This window comes from Mustela nigripes, chromosome 7 (genome assembly GCF_022355385.1).
Source record: "Mustela nigripes isolate SB6536 chromosome 7, MUSNIG.SB6536, whole genome shotgun sequence".
Taxonomy (NCBI): Eukaryota; Metazoa; Chordata; class Mammalia; order Carnivora; family Mustelidae; genus Mustela; species Mustela nigripes.
In genome coordinates, this window is record NC_081563.1 from 37861271 (window position 1) to 37874335 (window position 13065).

Here is a 13065-nt window from a genome sequence, read left to right on the forward strand (position 1 = left end):
AGATGGGCCCTGAGCCTTGGCCTGGGTCTCAGCCCACCCCCACCCAACCCCCACCCCGGGCCTGCTGCTGAGAGAAGGCACCTGCTCCCCCTGCTAGGACGCCCCCCCCCCCATCATTGTGCTACAGCCCTTATGGGCCCCTCCCTACACCCTCCAAGTGGGGCTTGGCTGCAATGCGCTTGCGGGTGGGGGGGGGATCGGGGAGGGGAGGCCTGTCCCCCAAGACTGCTGTCTCTGTCACCAACACTTAGCAGAAGCTTATGGGAAAGAAGAACCCAAGGACCTAGAACTCACAGCCAGCTGGAGTCTCCGTCCCCATGTATCCCCCCGCTGCTCTCCTATGTCTCATTTCCTACCCTCCACCTTTCCCTTCTGCTCCTCCAAGCTGTGGTTGGAGAAGGGTGTGTGTGGGGGGGGGCAGCCTGCTGAGCTGGGGAGGGGCCGGTATTGAGATGGGACAAAGGGGGGAAACCAGGGAAGCCCACAGAGGGAGGGGCAGCTGCCCAGCTGGTTTAGACGCTGAGACCCCTCTTCCCCTGTCCTGGCCTGGCACCACATAGCAGGAACAAAGAAGCAGCTCAGAGTAAAACCCAGGGCTTCAGGTCCCAGGCTCCGGGCTAGTGGCATTTGAGCTGGAGTGGGGTGAGACGGCATTTGAGAAGGGTCTCGCTTACATTTTGCGTTGCCCTCACCTAGCACCCTCGTTCTCTCTCCTGGGAACCCAAGCACAGGAGAACAGCCCTTTTCTGGGGATTGAGGTCTGGATTTAAGGCCCTAGAGGGGGTTTAGGGTTTGTGGTTGGTGTTCCTGGCGGCTGCTGCTTCATCTTCGAGGAGACAGGAAGGATTTTGCAAGCATTGTCGGAAACCTGCAAGCACTCATGGCCTTCATGACTTTTCCAGCTTGTTCTGTAGTGACTTCCGTAGAAGTCTCATTTCTATGGTCAGAGGGACTTGAGGGTTGGGGGGCAGTGGGTGGTGGAAACCAATCGGATTCATCTTGTTCTCAGCTCCGTGCCTGTCACCGAGGCTGAGACATCGTAGATGGTTCACGAGCGAACCCCAGATGAACATGGCAGTCAGCATGAGAGCTCAGCAGACTCCCCCCCCCCCCCCCCCCAACCATTACCTGTGATGCCTTAGCCTCGCTCTGGTTTCTGCCCCAGTCCTGGAATCCTTTGGAAGCCTGGCTTCTCTCCTCCAGCCAAGGCAGGGCTCCAGTGCCCTGCGTGAGTGGGCACCAGAAGCCACCCCACCCCACCCCAACAGAGACCCGATTCCAAATATGGAAATATGGCGTTTCCTGGGGGTGTTCAATGGAAAGTTACCTGGGGAATTTGGGGAAAAGAGGCTTCATACCTGAACCAGTCAGATGAGGCTGGGAATGCCTTTCACTGACCCAGCAACTGTTGAGTCACAGTGTTTGGGCTGGACATCATGGCCCATGCCATGCATTTCACAGCTGAGGAAACTGGAGTCCCCTGGGGTCTCCAGTGGGGAGGTGATAGGGAGGGGTCCAAGGCCCACCCCCCAGCTCTGGGCTCCTTCCCTCCATCCCTGGCCCCCCTCTCTCGGGGAGGGGTGGGAGAAACAAAGGTGATGACCGGGACCTTGTTCTGACGACAAGAACCAGCAGGTTCTGGTACCCCTCAAATTCAGTCCCCAGAAAGGCAGGCAGAGCAGCCCCCTTTCCCTGGCACCAACAGCTAGTTTCATCAGCCTCCTCCCCTCCTTCTTAAGCTTTTCTCTTTCTCTTCCCTTCCTTTGGGGGCAGGGAGAGGGTGGGGGAATGAGTTTCCCATTCAGTCCATTCAGACCAAGCTCGCCCTTTTATGGACAATTTGTGTGTCCTGCTTGGGTGAAGTCCCCGGGGAGGCCTGTGGTAGACAGATAAGATTGGGCCCAGGGAACCTTCTGCTCTCATCTCCCCAGGGGGATATACGTGGGGGTGGGGGGAACCCATGTGGGGAGGCAGGGGCAGGCCTGGAAAGAAGGCAGGAAGGTGAGAGGGTTTGTATGTGAGCTCCCCATCCACACTCACGGTGAGGCTGAGGTGGGGAGGGGCGCTGTATGCCTGGGGGCTGGAAGTTACAGCTTGCTACCAATCCCCTGTCCCCAAAGTAAACAAGCAAAAACCAAACAACAAAGATTTATTTGCCAGCCAACTGGGCTCCCGTTGGAGGCCGGCTCCTGGAGTGGGCCGCAGGCCGCAGTCCTGTGTGTGCGATTGTCTGTGTGCAGTGGGCTCTGCTCCCTGACGTGGGGGAGGGGGCCTGGGCTGCGGAGAAGGAGGAGGAGGTGGAAGTAGGGGGTCTCCGATGGGGTGGGGACCGGAGGCGCGGTGGGTGGGGGAGGGTGTTGGCTTCATGCTGGTACTAGTTTGATTTATCCCTAATGAGTTCTCAGCACATGGCTGCTCCCGGCTCACTCCAGGGGCCAGCGCGGCCTCCCGCGGGCCCCAGCCCGCCGCGACTCCAGAACAGCCGCCGCTCGCTCAGAAAAGAGCCAATTTCCACACTGCACAGTCCGCTTCACTCAAGGGGAAATCACATTTCCCTGGGAGAGCCGCAGGCAGCGCTCCACTCCACAACCTGGCCGGCTGCCACCAGGCACAGATGCCGAGGAGCTGGGGCCCACCTCCCCGCTCCCCTTCCCCTCACCCAGAGAGCCCTGCTTCCCGCCACCGCTGCCGCTGGGGAGCCCTTAGTCCTGGTCCCCGAATTCCTGAATCCCCGTGCACGGCCCTTTGCAAGAACAGGAGAAGGGGTGCCCTCGGGGGAGGGGAGAGGATGCTGGCCAGGAGGGGCCCGTCTTGCCCCTTCCTCCAGCTTCTTCGAAGGCCTGGCTGTGGGTTCTGTCCCAGGGCCTGTGATATTGCAGGTGGGGCGGAAAGGTGGTGGGGTGTGTGAGGGGGCTGTCAGCTGTGGGCCTGTGCACCTGCTGGGAGAGGGAGCCTCTACGCCTGTGTCCCTGAGTCCCCCAAAAGCAAGAGGAACAGAAGGTGGTAATGAGAAGAACAAGGGGCTGAATGGTGAGGAGACAGAGAGAGGAGAGTTGGTGGCATTTGTGGAGCCGGATGCAGGACCTCTAAGCCCTTCCTGAGCATTCGCCCACTCTCTCACAGGTCCACACCCCTGCGGACACCCACAAAGTGGGGGAGGTTCAGAGGCATCAAAGGAATAATTTCATCAGACCCCGAGGAGAAGGTACTGGAACAAAAACTAAGAGATGAAAGTGTCAGGACAAGGAGGTGAGAGAGGTAGAGGGACGCGACTTGTCCCAAGATTCACCTCGGTGGTCACTCCGCTGGCTCACTCCCTCTGGAGGGTGACTCAGAAGCTGCAGCAGAGGAACAAGGAATTCCCCTACCTACGCAAATGCTTTGTGACCCTAAAGGAAGGAGAACAGCAGCCAAGGGATGGCCTAAGGAGAAACTCAGGGCCAGGGACAGAAGGGAGCCGGGATCAACCCGGCCCTGCACTCCTCTACCTGTAGCCTGACGTCCAGGCTTTCCATCAGGGACTGCTGGCCCCGTCAGGAGTGCAAGGCAGGGCCCTAGGCGGTCACGGACCTTCTGACCCTCTGCACAAAGTCACAGCTGCCTGAGGTCTCTGCAGAGGCCTGGCCACATCTGGGTATCCAAGCCTTGGATTCCACCCCAGAGTTGGCCTTGGACGAGGGGTTGGGCGGTGGTCCCTCCTCCTCTGAATGACATTGAAAAAGTTCAAGAAATCTTAAGTTCTCAGTTACTCCAAGTGCAAAATGGAGCCAATGTTCAGAATCAGGGACACAAATTGACTCGAATGAGCTTTTTTATAAGCAGAAACTAAGCCTTTGTGAAGGGTTAGGACTCTTACTGAGGATGAGGGAAGATGAAGGTCGGAGTGAAGTAGGGATTGAGGGGGGCTGGGCAAGGAGCCCCAATCCTCATCGGCTTCCCTCTGCCCCTGAAGCTCAGTCCCACCCACTAGGGGCCTTGAGGTCTCTAGGCCACTCCTCCGGCACCCCTGAAGGACCAGGACATCAGGAATCACCTGATGAGGACCCAGATAGGTACACACCTGAAAAAGTACGTGCTTTGGGGGAAGGAAGCAGGAGGATGAGGAGGGAAGGCAGGAGAGGGGCAACCCTAGCAAACCCCTCAATCTTGCTGGTCCCCTATTTCCTATCAGTAGACTGGCCACTGACTCCTCTTGCCTGAGCTTGTTGCCAGGATGGAGTGTACCCCCCTCCCCCATGGAAAACAGGCTCTTTTTGGTAACAACTCATGGCAAGAATATTGGAGGAGCCAGGGAGGTGAACCAGCCTGGGGCGGGCCTTGGAGGCAGGACTCCCAGCTGCCCCTGTCCCCACTCCTAGAGGCCTGAGGATCACACCAGCTCCAGCCCACCTTGGAAAGATGGGTTCTACTCCATCTCGTGGTCCAGGTGGTCTGAGCTGCTCTGGCTCCTAGCAGGAACTTTTACGGCCACCTGCAGGGGCTGCCTGGCCCGCTCAGACTTCTGTGAGCTCCTGACACTGGGCAGGCCTGGCCATGTTAGCAGGGGCAGGGGGTAGAGGTCACAGAAGGGGATGAGTGAAGATAAGGGAGCAGCAGGGAGAGCTGCCGGGAAAGCTGTGGAGGCCTCCTCACACCGGCTGTGACTGGGATTGTTGTAGCTGCTCTGCAGGGTGGGTGATGGTGGGCCCGTGGTGCCTTGGGAATCCTCAGGCCCAGGCCCCATCCCCCATTATCCTCCCCACACACTCAACTCCCTTCACAGAAACCTTGCTATGTGGTAACCCAACCCCTATGTCCCCCCATCCTCTTCATAGTCCTTTACCAAGCCCTGCCAGTGTGGCCCCGACTTCTCTCAACGGCGCCTCGCAATGCCGGGGGCACCTCAAATGGTCGCTTTCCCAGAATGCATAGATGACTGCATTTTCCAAAGGGGGACCGTGGTTTGACGGTCGAATTGACAGATCTAATGTCTGGGTAGGTACTGGCCAGCCATGCTGCCCTTGGCCCACACCACACACCACTCACCACACACCAACACTTGCTTGAGGCAAAGTGCCCAGGGATGCTCAGAGCACCTCAGAGAAAGGAAGGGGAGGTCTGAACCATGGTCACCCCGTAGCAAAAGCACAGCCTAAGTCCCTTTGCTGTTTGGGGTTTGGAGGAGGCCTGCCAGGGGCACCGCATATCTCAAAGTGATCTTGGATGGGGGCGGGTGGTTCGTTGCTCCTCAGAACCAGGTGGGGGGCTGCCTTAGGGCACTCAGGGACTCAGAGGTTTGAGATGATGAGGAGCCTGTGGCTAAGCTTGTTGTAGAGGGAAGCGCTGTTACTGGAAAATGAGCCTCAATTCGGGTCCTCTCAGACACGAGGCTGGTTTTCTCTATGGGATGGTCCCACGGCTCTACACTCATGCCATCCTTGGTGAGCATCCCCGGCTTCTCTTTAGGGAAGAGACGGGGGAGGGGGTGGATAGTAAGAGCCATATGTCTCTTCCTCAGCCCTCCTAGTCTTGGAGTCCATGGTGGCTGAGGAGTTCTCTCTTCATCTGACTCAACCTGAGTTGTCTGCCCTGCTGTCAGCATTCAACAGGGCGCGTTGCCCCTTGTTCCCGCTGCGCCCCACATGGAGAAGGTGCCTGCAGGCCAAGCGTCCTGGTGGGGGCAGAGTCCTCACAGCCACCATTTTATGTTGACCCATGTTCTCCTGCATTTCTCAGACAGGGATTGTCTGCAAGTCCCCACAGGCTCCCTCGGCTCCTCATGGCCCTGCACACCCAGGGCCTCCCATCACCCAGTCCTTCCAAGAGGACTTGATTGAACCCACTATTTCCCCCTTGAGCAAGTTATTTCATTTTGTCTGAGCTTCAGTTTCCTCAAATGTAAAATGGAGCTAATCCCAACTTATCTATTGGATGCCCTTCGCACCGACTCTGGCACACAGCACTGCCCAGGAGACGTCTTCACCCCTCCTCCTCTCCCGCTCCAGGAGGCACGGGAGCTGTTATGTAGGCCCCAGGTTATTGTGTTTCCAGAACCTTCTCCAGTCCTCCCTGCAGCTTTCTCTGGCTTCCTGTGAATAACGAGAGCGACTACTTGTGGGAAGTCTAAGACTGGCCCCGGGCACTGTGCCATGTGCTCATTTTGTCCTGGTGTTCACTCACAGTGGAAATCAAAGTTGAGGAGATGGGACTGCCCGGAGTTCAACGTCTAGCAACAGAGGGAGAGGGGGAATGCGAAGTCAGGGCTTCTGGGCAGCCCACGGTCCTTCAGCTCCCCGCCCCCCACCCCACAGTGAGCTCGTGGTCCATGGGGGCTCTGAAGTTCTCCGGAGAAAGCCCAGACCCAGGCTGCTTCCTTCCCCAGCCAACCCCAAAGCCTGAGACGAAGAGTAATGGTTTATTGAGTTATGTGGTAATGATGGGTTGTCTTTAAAAAAAAAAAAAAAGAAAAAAAAAAAAGAAAAAGAAAAGAAGCATCAAGGAGAGAAGCCCAACATGGCAGGGAGACAATTCACTGAGAGGCCAAAGTCTGGGGGTGGAATGAGGGAAGCTTGACCCAAACAGAGCTTCATTTATAGTATTTACAGTCAGGCTTTGGCGGGGGCAAGGGTTGCAGGGCAGGGAAGCCGGAGAGGGCACCTCCATGCTGGCTTGGGGGGTCGCCACGGGGACTCTTGAGTTGCTGTGGGCTGGGGCTGCAGGGGGCACACCTGGCAGGGCAGGGGCTGTCGGGGAAGGGAAGCGGGCCCCCAGCAATTGGGCCTAGCTCTACCCCAGGGCTGCAGGTGACTCCCCAGGAGCCAGGGTTGGGGGTGGGGTGCCTTTGGGAATGGTTGTCTCCTGCTGGAGTGGGCTGATCTGGCTGCGAGGGGGTGATCCACCGGAGAACTGGGGCGTGCTCACAGGTTCTCAGCGGCAGGCGGCAGGAAGGTCCCGGTGACCATCAGGAGGAGCTTCCGGCTTTGACCCAGCCCTCAGCCCTGGCCAGGAGGGAGGTGCAGAAATGCCAAGCAAGCTGAGCGGAGAAGGTGAACAGCCGGAGCCTCAGCTGTGGGGCAGGTGGGAGGCAGCTCTCCGAGGGGCCGTGACGGGAGCATTGGTGCCTGGCTGCGGGGTGTGGGCCGCACCTCCGAGAGCCTGTCGATGGAGGAGCCAGGGGGCCCCCGTGGGGTCCTAAGCCCATCGTGGGGTCCTAAGCCCATCGTGGGCCCCTGTGCCATCCCTCTCGAGCTCTTCGACTGTTCCTTCTTCTCTCCACATTTTTTCCGTTCCGTTCTCTTTTGGAACAGAACCTTTCTCTCTTTCCCTGGGACTCCTGCCCCTCCTTATGGAGTCTTAGAGGACAGTTTCGCCTTCTCCAAAGTTATCCTGTCTTTCATGGTTCATTAAAACAACCACACAGGGAGTGCGCCACAGTGCTGGACTTGTGGTTATTTTTCATGTAATAAATAAAGATTCCTTTGTGTGACTCTCTGAGGCCTGTCCCAGGCCAAGTCCTCCTGGTGCTCAGTTGCTCCCACTGTCCCCATAGCAACTACAGATGGTCAAAGGCCGTGGCGGTGGTGGGTGGCGCACTTGGCCTTGATGTGGAACTGTAATAATACGGGGAACCTGGACATGTTTAAAAAAAAAAAAAAAAACAACAACAACCACACCGCTGGTCAGAGTGGAAATTGCACCACACAGTCTCTCCTGCATCTGCTAACCTTGAAGACAACATAAGTTAATCATCTACTCCTTAGGCCTATCTGATCATCAAAGATTAACTCCTCTCTGGCCCTATTTCCTCCTTCTCCGGCCTCACCTTCGGGTTTCTGGCCAGAATGAGAACTGTGGCTTCTTGCCCCTCCTCCCAGGATCGCCTTGACCTTCAACACCCTCGTCTCAGGGAAAGGGCAATTGGCAGCAGTTACATCTGGAACCCCGAAGAACCAAGCACACTGGGGGATTCCTGAGGCCGTCCCAACCCTTGCCCAAACAGTGAGAGGTCAGAGAATCTTCCTCTTAGGACCCAGAAGGACTAGAATCCCGAGTGCCCAGGGGAAATGTGCCTTTGAGGGCCTCCCTGGGGAGACTGTCCACCTGCAGGATAGGCAGCCCAGGTGGGGTTGGCAGGGAGGTGCCCTGCCCCCTGGCCCAGCTCAGCAGCCTCATCCTTTCTGGTAAAATCGAACAGAAAGGTGGCTTAGAGTTGAACCCATCTGGCAAACAGAGCCCAGGTGAGCCATCCTTCTGGTCGCTTCTGGAATGCCAGGGGGTCATGGCAGGAGAGGGAGACTTGGAGATGGATGGTCCTGCCAGGCCTATGACAGTGCCCATGGGGTGGGCCACACTGGCCTCATCGCTTTTCCTGGGCTCAGGTTTGCTCTGAGACCCTCAAGGTCATCGTTCGGGGAGACTCTAGCAGAATCCCTTGAGTTTCCATTTATGGGGCCTGGTTTCCTAAAAAGCTTCTGTATCTAGCCCATGGCCCTGGGTCAAGAGATGGGTGAAGGGGAACCCACGGCTCACTCTCTGGACCTTCCACGGAAGGGGGCATCTGCCTCTCAAGCCAGATACTGGGAATGTGAACAAAGGATCCCGTGTGAGGGTTTTGATCTGGAGTCATGAGCCCCCGTGCGACATTGAGATGGTTTATGTGTACAGCAGGATGGCCTCCGTTTGCCAACAGCGCACTCCCAGGGGCCAGAGGGCAGCTGGCATCCTGCTGGGCGCCCGTGTCTCAGAGTCACCGCGGCTGGACGCGGCTGCACTCTGAGCCCCGGAAGACGGGAAGTCCACTCTGAGACTTTTCTTGAGTCCACCCCTGCCCTCCCAAGGCCTGAGCTACGAATCTTACACCGGACACATGGCCTCAGGCGGCAGGAGGGAGCATGACAGGGAGAAGAAAGCCTCCCGCTTCTGTGCTTTCCCTCCAGACAACCCGGGGCTCTGGCTTCCCTCCACCCGCTTGGCCTGCCAAGAGCACCTGTCTCCCCAGACCCTGTATCTCCTCTGGGCCTCCGGCTGCCTTTCAGACGGATTTTTGGCCCAGCCCAGCCTTGTACCCCCACCCTACCCCATGCAGCAGAGGGCCTGGGAGGCCCCGAGCGGACTTACTCAGCAAGCTGGAGTTGGGGAAGCGCCAGGCCTCGCCGTAGGAGGAGTACGGGGTGTGGCTGTAGGCATTGCCAGAGTATTCGCTTCCTGTTGGAGGCACACAGGTGAGAGGCCTGTGAGGTGGACACACCACCGTAGGCTTGGGGGTGGGGAGAAGGGTCTGCAGGGCTGCCATTGGGTGAGCCCTGGGGCACAGGGGAAGCCGGGGCAGGACAAGGTGAGCTCAGAGGACCCACCTTTGGGGGTCCCTAGTCTGCATCACTTTGGACAGAGCCCTTTATTGCCAGGTACCAGAGGCACTGCCCTGACAAGCTCAGTCCTCCTGGCTACCCCAGGAGGGGCGTGATATTTTAAGGCCCATTTTTCAGGTAAAAAAGCTGAGGATTGGAGACCTGCAGAAGCACACGCAGCTGCAGGGCTTAGTGGTGTTTGGAAGCTGCACTGGGACTCTAGGGCCCAAGTTGTAGCCGCTTTTTCTGCTGCGTGGACCTCCGGCAGAAGGCCATTCCAGGAGGGGCCTTAGGGAGTGAGAGGGGCCAGAAACAGCCACAGAAAGAATCCTCAGGTCATACACTTGTTAGCCTCCCTAGGTCTGAGTTTGTTAGGGGCGGGGGTGAGGTGGCGGGGAGGGGAGGGGGTCCCGAGTGAGGATTAGAGGAAAGAGCAGAGGGAGGGAACGCCCTGTAGGGAAATCTGTCCTGGGACTTGCTCCGAGGACGTCCCTGTCGCATTCCAAGTCTGCCCCTTGAAGCAAACTCAGTGCATGAATTGAAACAAAGTTCATCAGATCACCTCCTTCTGCGAGTGGATTCTTGGCTTTACCAAAGGAGTGACTGACCAGAGAAATCGCAGACGACAGCAACAGACCCAAGCAGCCCTCTCCAGTACCATCCGTACTCCCCAGGGAGCTTAAAGACTGCAAAACGCTTTCCCACTCACTCATCCCCTTTATCCTCACCAGCTAGCTCTCAAGCCCCCATCAATACCGCCAATTTATAAGGGAAGATGTTGGGAGTGCCCCAGGATTAAGCAGTTTGCCTCAAATCCCACGTTGGCGTTGGCGGCAAATAGCAGAGCAGAACTTGACCTTAGGGCTCTAACTCTGAATTCCAGATAATTCCTTTACGTGCTTCTGAGCCGAGACAAAGCCAGGTTCCTGCCAACCCCGCCATCCCGTCAGTCCGCACGGCCTTTCAAAACCTCATCTGCTGTTGGGGTCTGAGGACCTTCTGTGGCTTCCCGTCTCTTTCACAGACTCTGGAAGGGAAGCTTGAAAGTGCAAGCTTTTCAGCTCCAGCTCCCCACCACCAGATCCACAGCTGGCCTGCCTGGAGTCAAATTTTTGCTCTCCACTCCTCAGCTGCGTACTCTGGCCAGTTACGTCTCCTCTCGGAGCCTTGATTTCCTCATCTGTAACATGGGGTGAATTATTGTCCCTGTCTCGTGGGGTTTAGGGACGATTAAATTAGATAATATTCATTAAATGGTGAGCCCCACACTTGCTATATAAAAAGCTCTCAAAACATGCTAACTTTGATTATTTTCCCATTAAGCAGGTGCTAGAATAAAGCTCAACAGAGGATCACGAATGAAGAAACCGCTCCCCAGAGAGGGAGAGACATTTACCCCAGGTCCCGTGTTCAGTTAGAGCCTGCACTAGAATCCCAGCCCCTCGCTCCTACTCCAGGGGTCTTCCTTGTGTCCCACAATGCTAACTGTTCCCCATTTATTGCTGGTGGACCCCAGAACAGCCTGGTATCAGAGCACCCTAGTGGGAAGCCAGGGGCCCAGTGCCTTTTCTTCCACCCGGTGCCAAACACTGCTGGCTCAGAAGCACGAGGAAGACATTGGTGGAAAATACACATTGCTTCCTCTCTCATTTTGTCACTTACCCATGCATTTCACTCACTCACACACTTACTTACTAAACACATATTCACCAAGTACCTATATGCTTTGGTTATACGGAGGCTGGTGTAGGGCTGGGGGCACAGGAGGGGGTACATGCCTGGGAGCAGCTTCTCCCCGCCACCAGATCCGTCCACCTGCCCCAGCCACATGGATGAAAGGCCCCTACACCCACGAAAGGCCTCGCTCTACCTCAGGGCTATCCCCTGTCCACTTTACTCTGCATCCCAACCCACTCACCCTTCCAAGGTCTTGGCCCTACAATCTGTCCCTTCTTTTCTGCTCTGTCAATCTCTCCTTCCTAATTACCACTTCCTCCACCCAGCAAACATGCTCTGCCATATTCTGCATTGTTTTTTTCTGCCCCAACTCTGGCTACCAGCCCCTTTCTGTGCTTCCTTCCTGGTTTCTGCCCTTACCTCTTATTCCCGACGGGAGTGCTGATCCCCGAAATCCCACAACTTCCACGCCAATCATTGCAATGGTCACTCCCCTATCCCCTCCCTATCCCCTCCTCCGACCTCCTAGCTGACCGTGATTCAGGTCATCGCTCCTTCTAACGCCTTTGGGTTTTGTGATGCCTCTGCTGCCGGATCCACTGTCCTACCCCACTCACTCTCTTTGCTGGTTTCTTCTCTCCTTGAGCTCTAAATGCTGAAGGCCTGGTTTGTGAGCCTTCTGTGATTTTCCATCCACATTCTCTTTCTAGTGATCTTGTCTAATCCCTTGGTATTAAATAACAGCTCAGTACGATGGCTGAAATTTATGCCCTAGCCAGAATTCTTTCCTGACTTGAGACATATATCAGTGCTACTGCCTTATTAAACTGGGTATTTGGAGGTGTCTCAATTCTCTTGGGGCCTATAGAACTCTTAATTTCCACGTGCCACACGCTCTACCTCCTTCTCTCTTGGTCTCCCACATTTTTACTTGCCACCACCACCAGTCATGCATTTTCCCAAGCCCCAAGCCTAGAAGTCATCCTTGTAGCCTCTGTTTTGGAACCCCTACAGCCAAATCACCAGTAAGTATTGTTGGCTATCCCACTAACATAGCCTCAGTGTCTCTTTTCTCCTCCTTCATTGCTACCTCCCCAGCCCAAGCCCCATCTGTCTTTTTTTTTTTTTTTTAAGATTTTATTTATTTATTTGAGAGAGAGAGAGAGAGAGAAAGCATGAACAAGGGCAGAGAGAGAGGCAGAAGCCACTCCCTGCTGAGCAGGGTGCCCCATGCGGGACATGATCCCTGGACCCTGGGATCATGACCTGAACTGAAGGCAGATTCTTAATCTATTGAGCCACCCAGGCGCCCATGGTCATGTCTTGAGTGAACTATTGCAATTGTCCCTCCCCTAACTGGTCTCTGTGTTTCTGCTTCTGACTAGCTACTCTCTGTTTTCCTAGAAGCCCAAGTAGTCTTAAAATTTGACCCAGCCACTCCCCAAATCCCCTCCTTTTGTAATGCTTTCCCCATTCACTTGCTGTTCTTAGATATACTCACCCCCTTTCCATGTGTGATCATGCTAAACTGGTTCTTGCCTCAGGGCCTTTGCACTTGCTGTTCTTTTGGGCTGGGGATGGCCTGCTCCAGTTCATCACTTGGCTGACCACTTTGAACACCTTCTCAGAGAGGTCTCCCCTGTTCACCAAATCTAAAGTAGTGATCTCCTCTCCCTGTGGCTCTTTGTGACATCATTCTACTTTATTATCTTCACGGCACTTAATCACTATCTGAAATTATCTTCTTTATTCATTCATTGACTTGTTTACTGTACTTTTCCCTCCACTATTAGGTCCTAAGCTCCATGAATAGAGGGACCTGCCTTGTTCACTGCTATAACCCCCCAGCATCCTATGCCACAGACATTCAACCGACATTTGTTAGGTGAAAAGGTGGTGAATGAATGGAAGGATGCAAGAATGGTTGAAAGGCTGGGTAATGGAGGATGGATGGCAGGAAGATGGATAGATGAAGGGATGGATGGATGGAAGGATATATGGATGGATGGATGGATGGATGGATGGAAGGATATATGGATGGATGGATGGATGGATGGATGGA

At 55.7% G+C, this 13065-nt stretch overlaps 1 protein-coding gene across 11 annotated transcripts in view; it reads right to left on the reverse strand.

The window, feature by feature from the left end:
* Window positions 1-6378: 6378 nt before the first annotated feature.
* The window catches only part of PAX8 (paired box 8), a 57395-nt gene continuing 50708 nt past the window's right edge, over window positions 6379-13065 (reverse strand). For 9 of the 11 annotated variants that reach the window (XM_059405635.1, XM_059405634.1, XM_059405640.1 and 6 more), the window contains 2 exons: window positions 9097-9183; window positions 6379-7608 (listed from right to left, as the gene is read on the reverse strand). In XM_059405635.1, coding sequence (XP_059261618.1) covers window positions 7532-7608; window positions 9097-9183 — 164 coding nt within the window. In that variant the 3' untranslated portion in view covers window positions 6379-7531. The remainder of the gene's footprint in view (window positions 7609-9096; window positions 9184-13065) is intronic. The other 2 variants (XM_059405637.1, XM_059405636.1) reach the window with 1 other exon arrangement.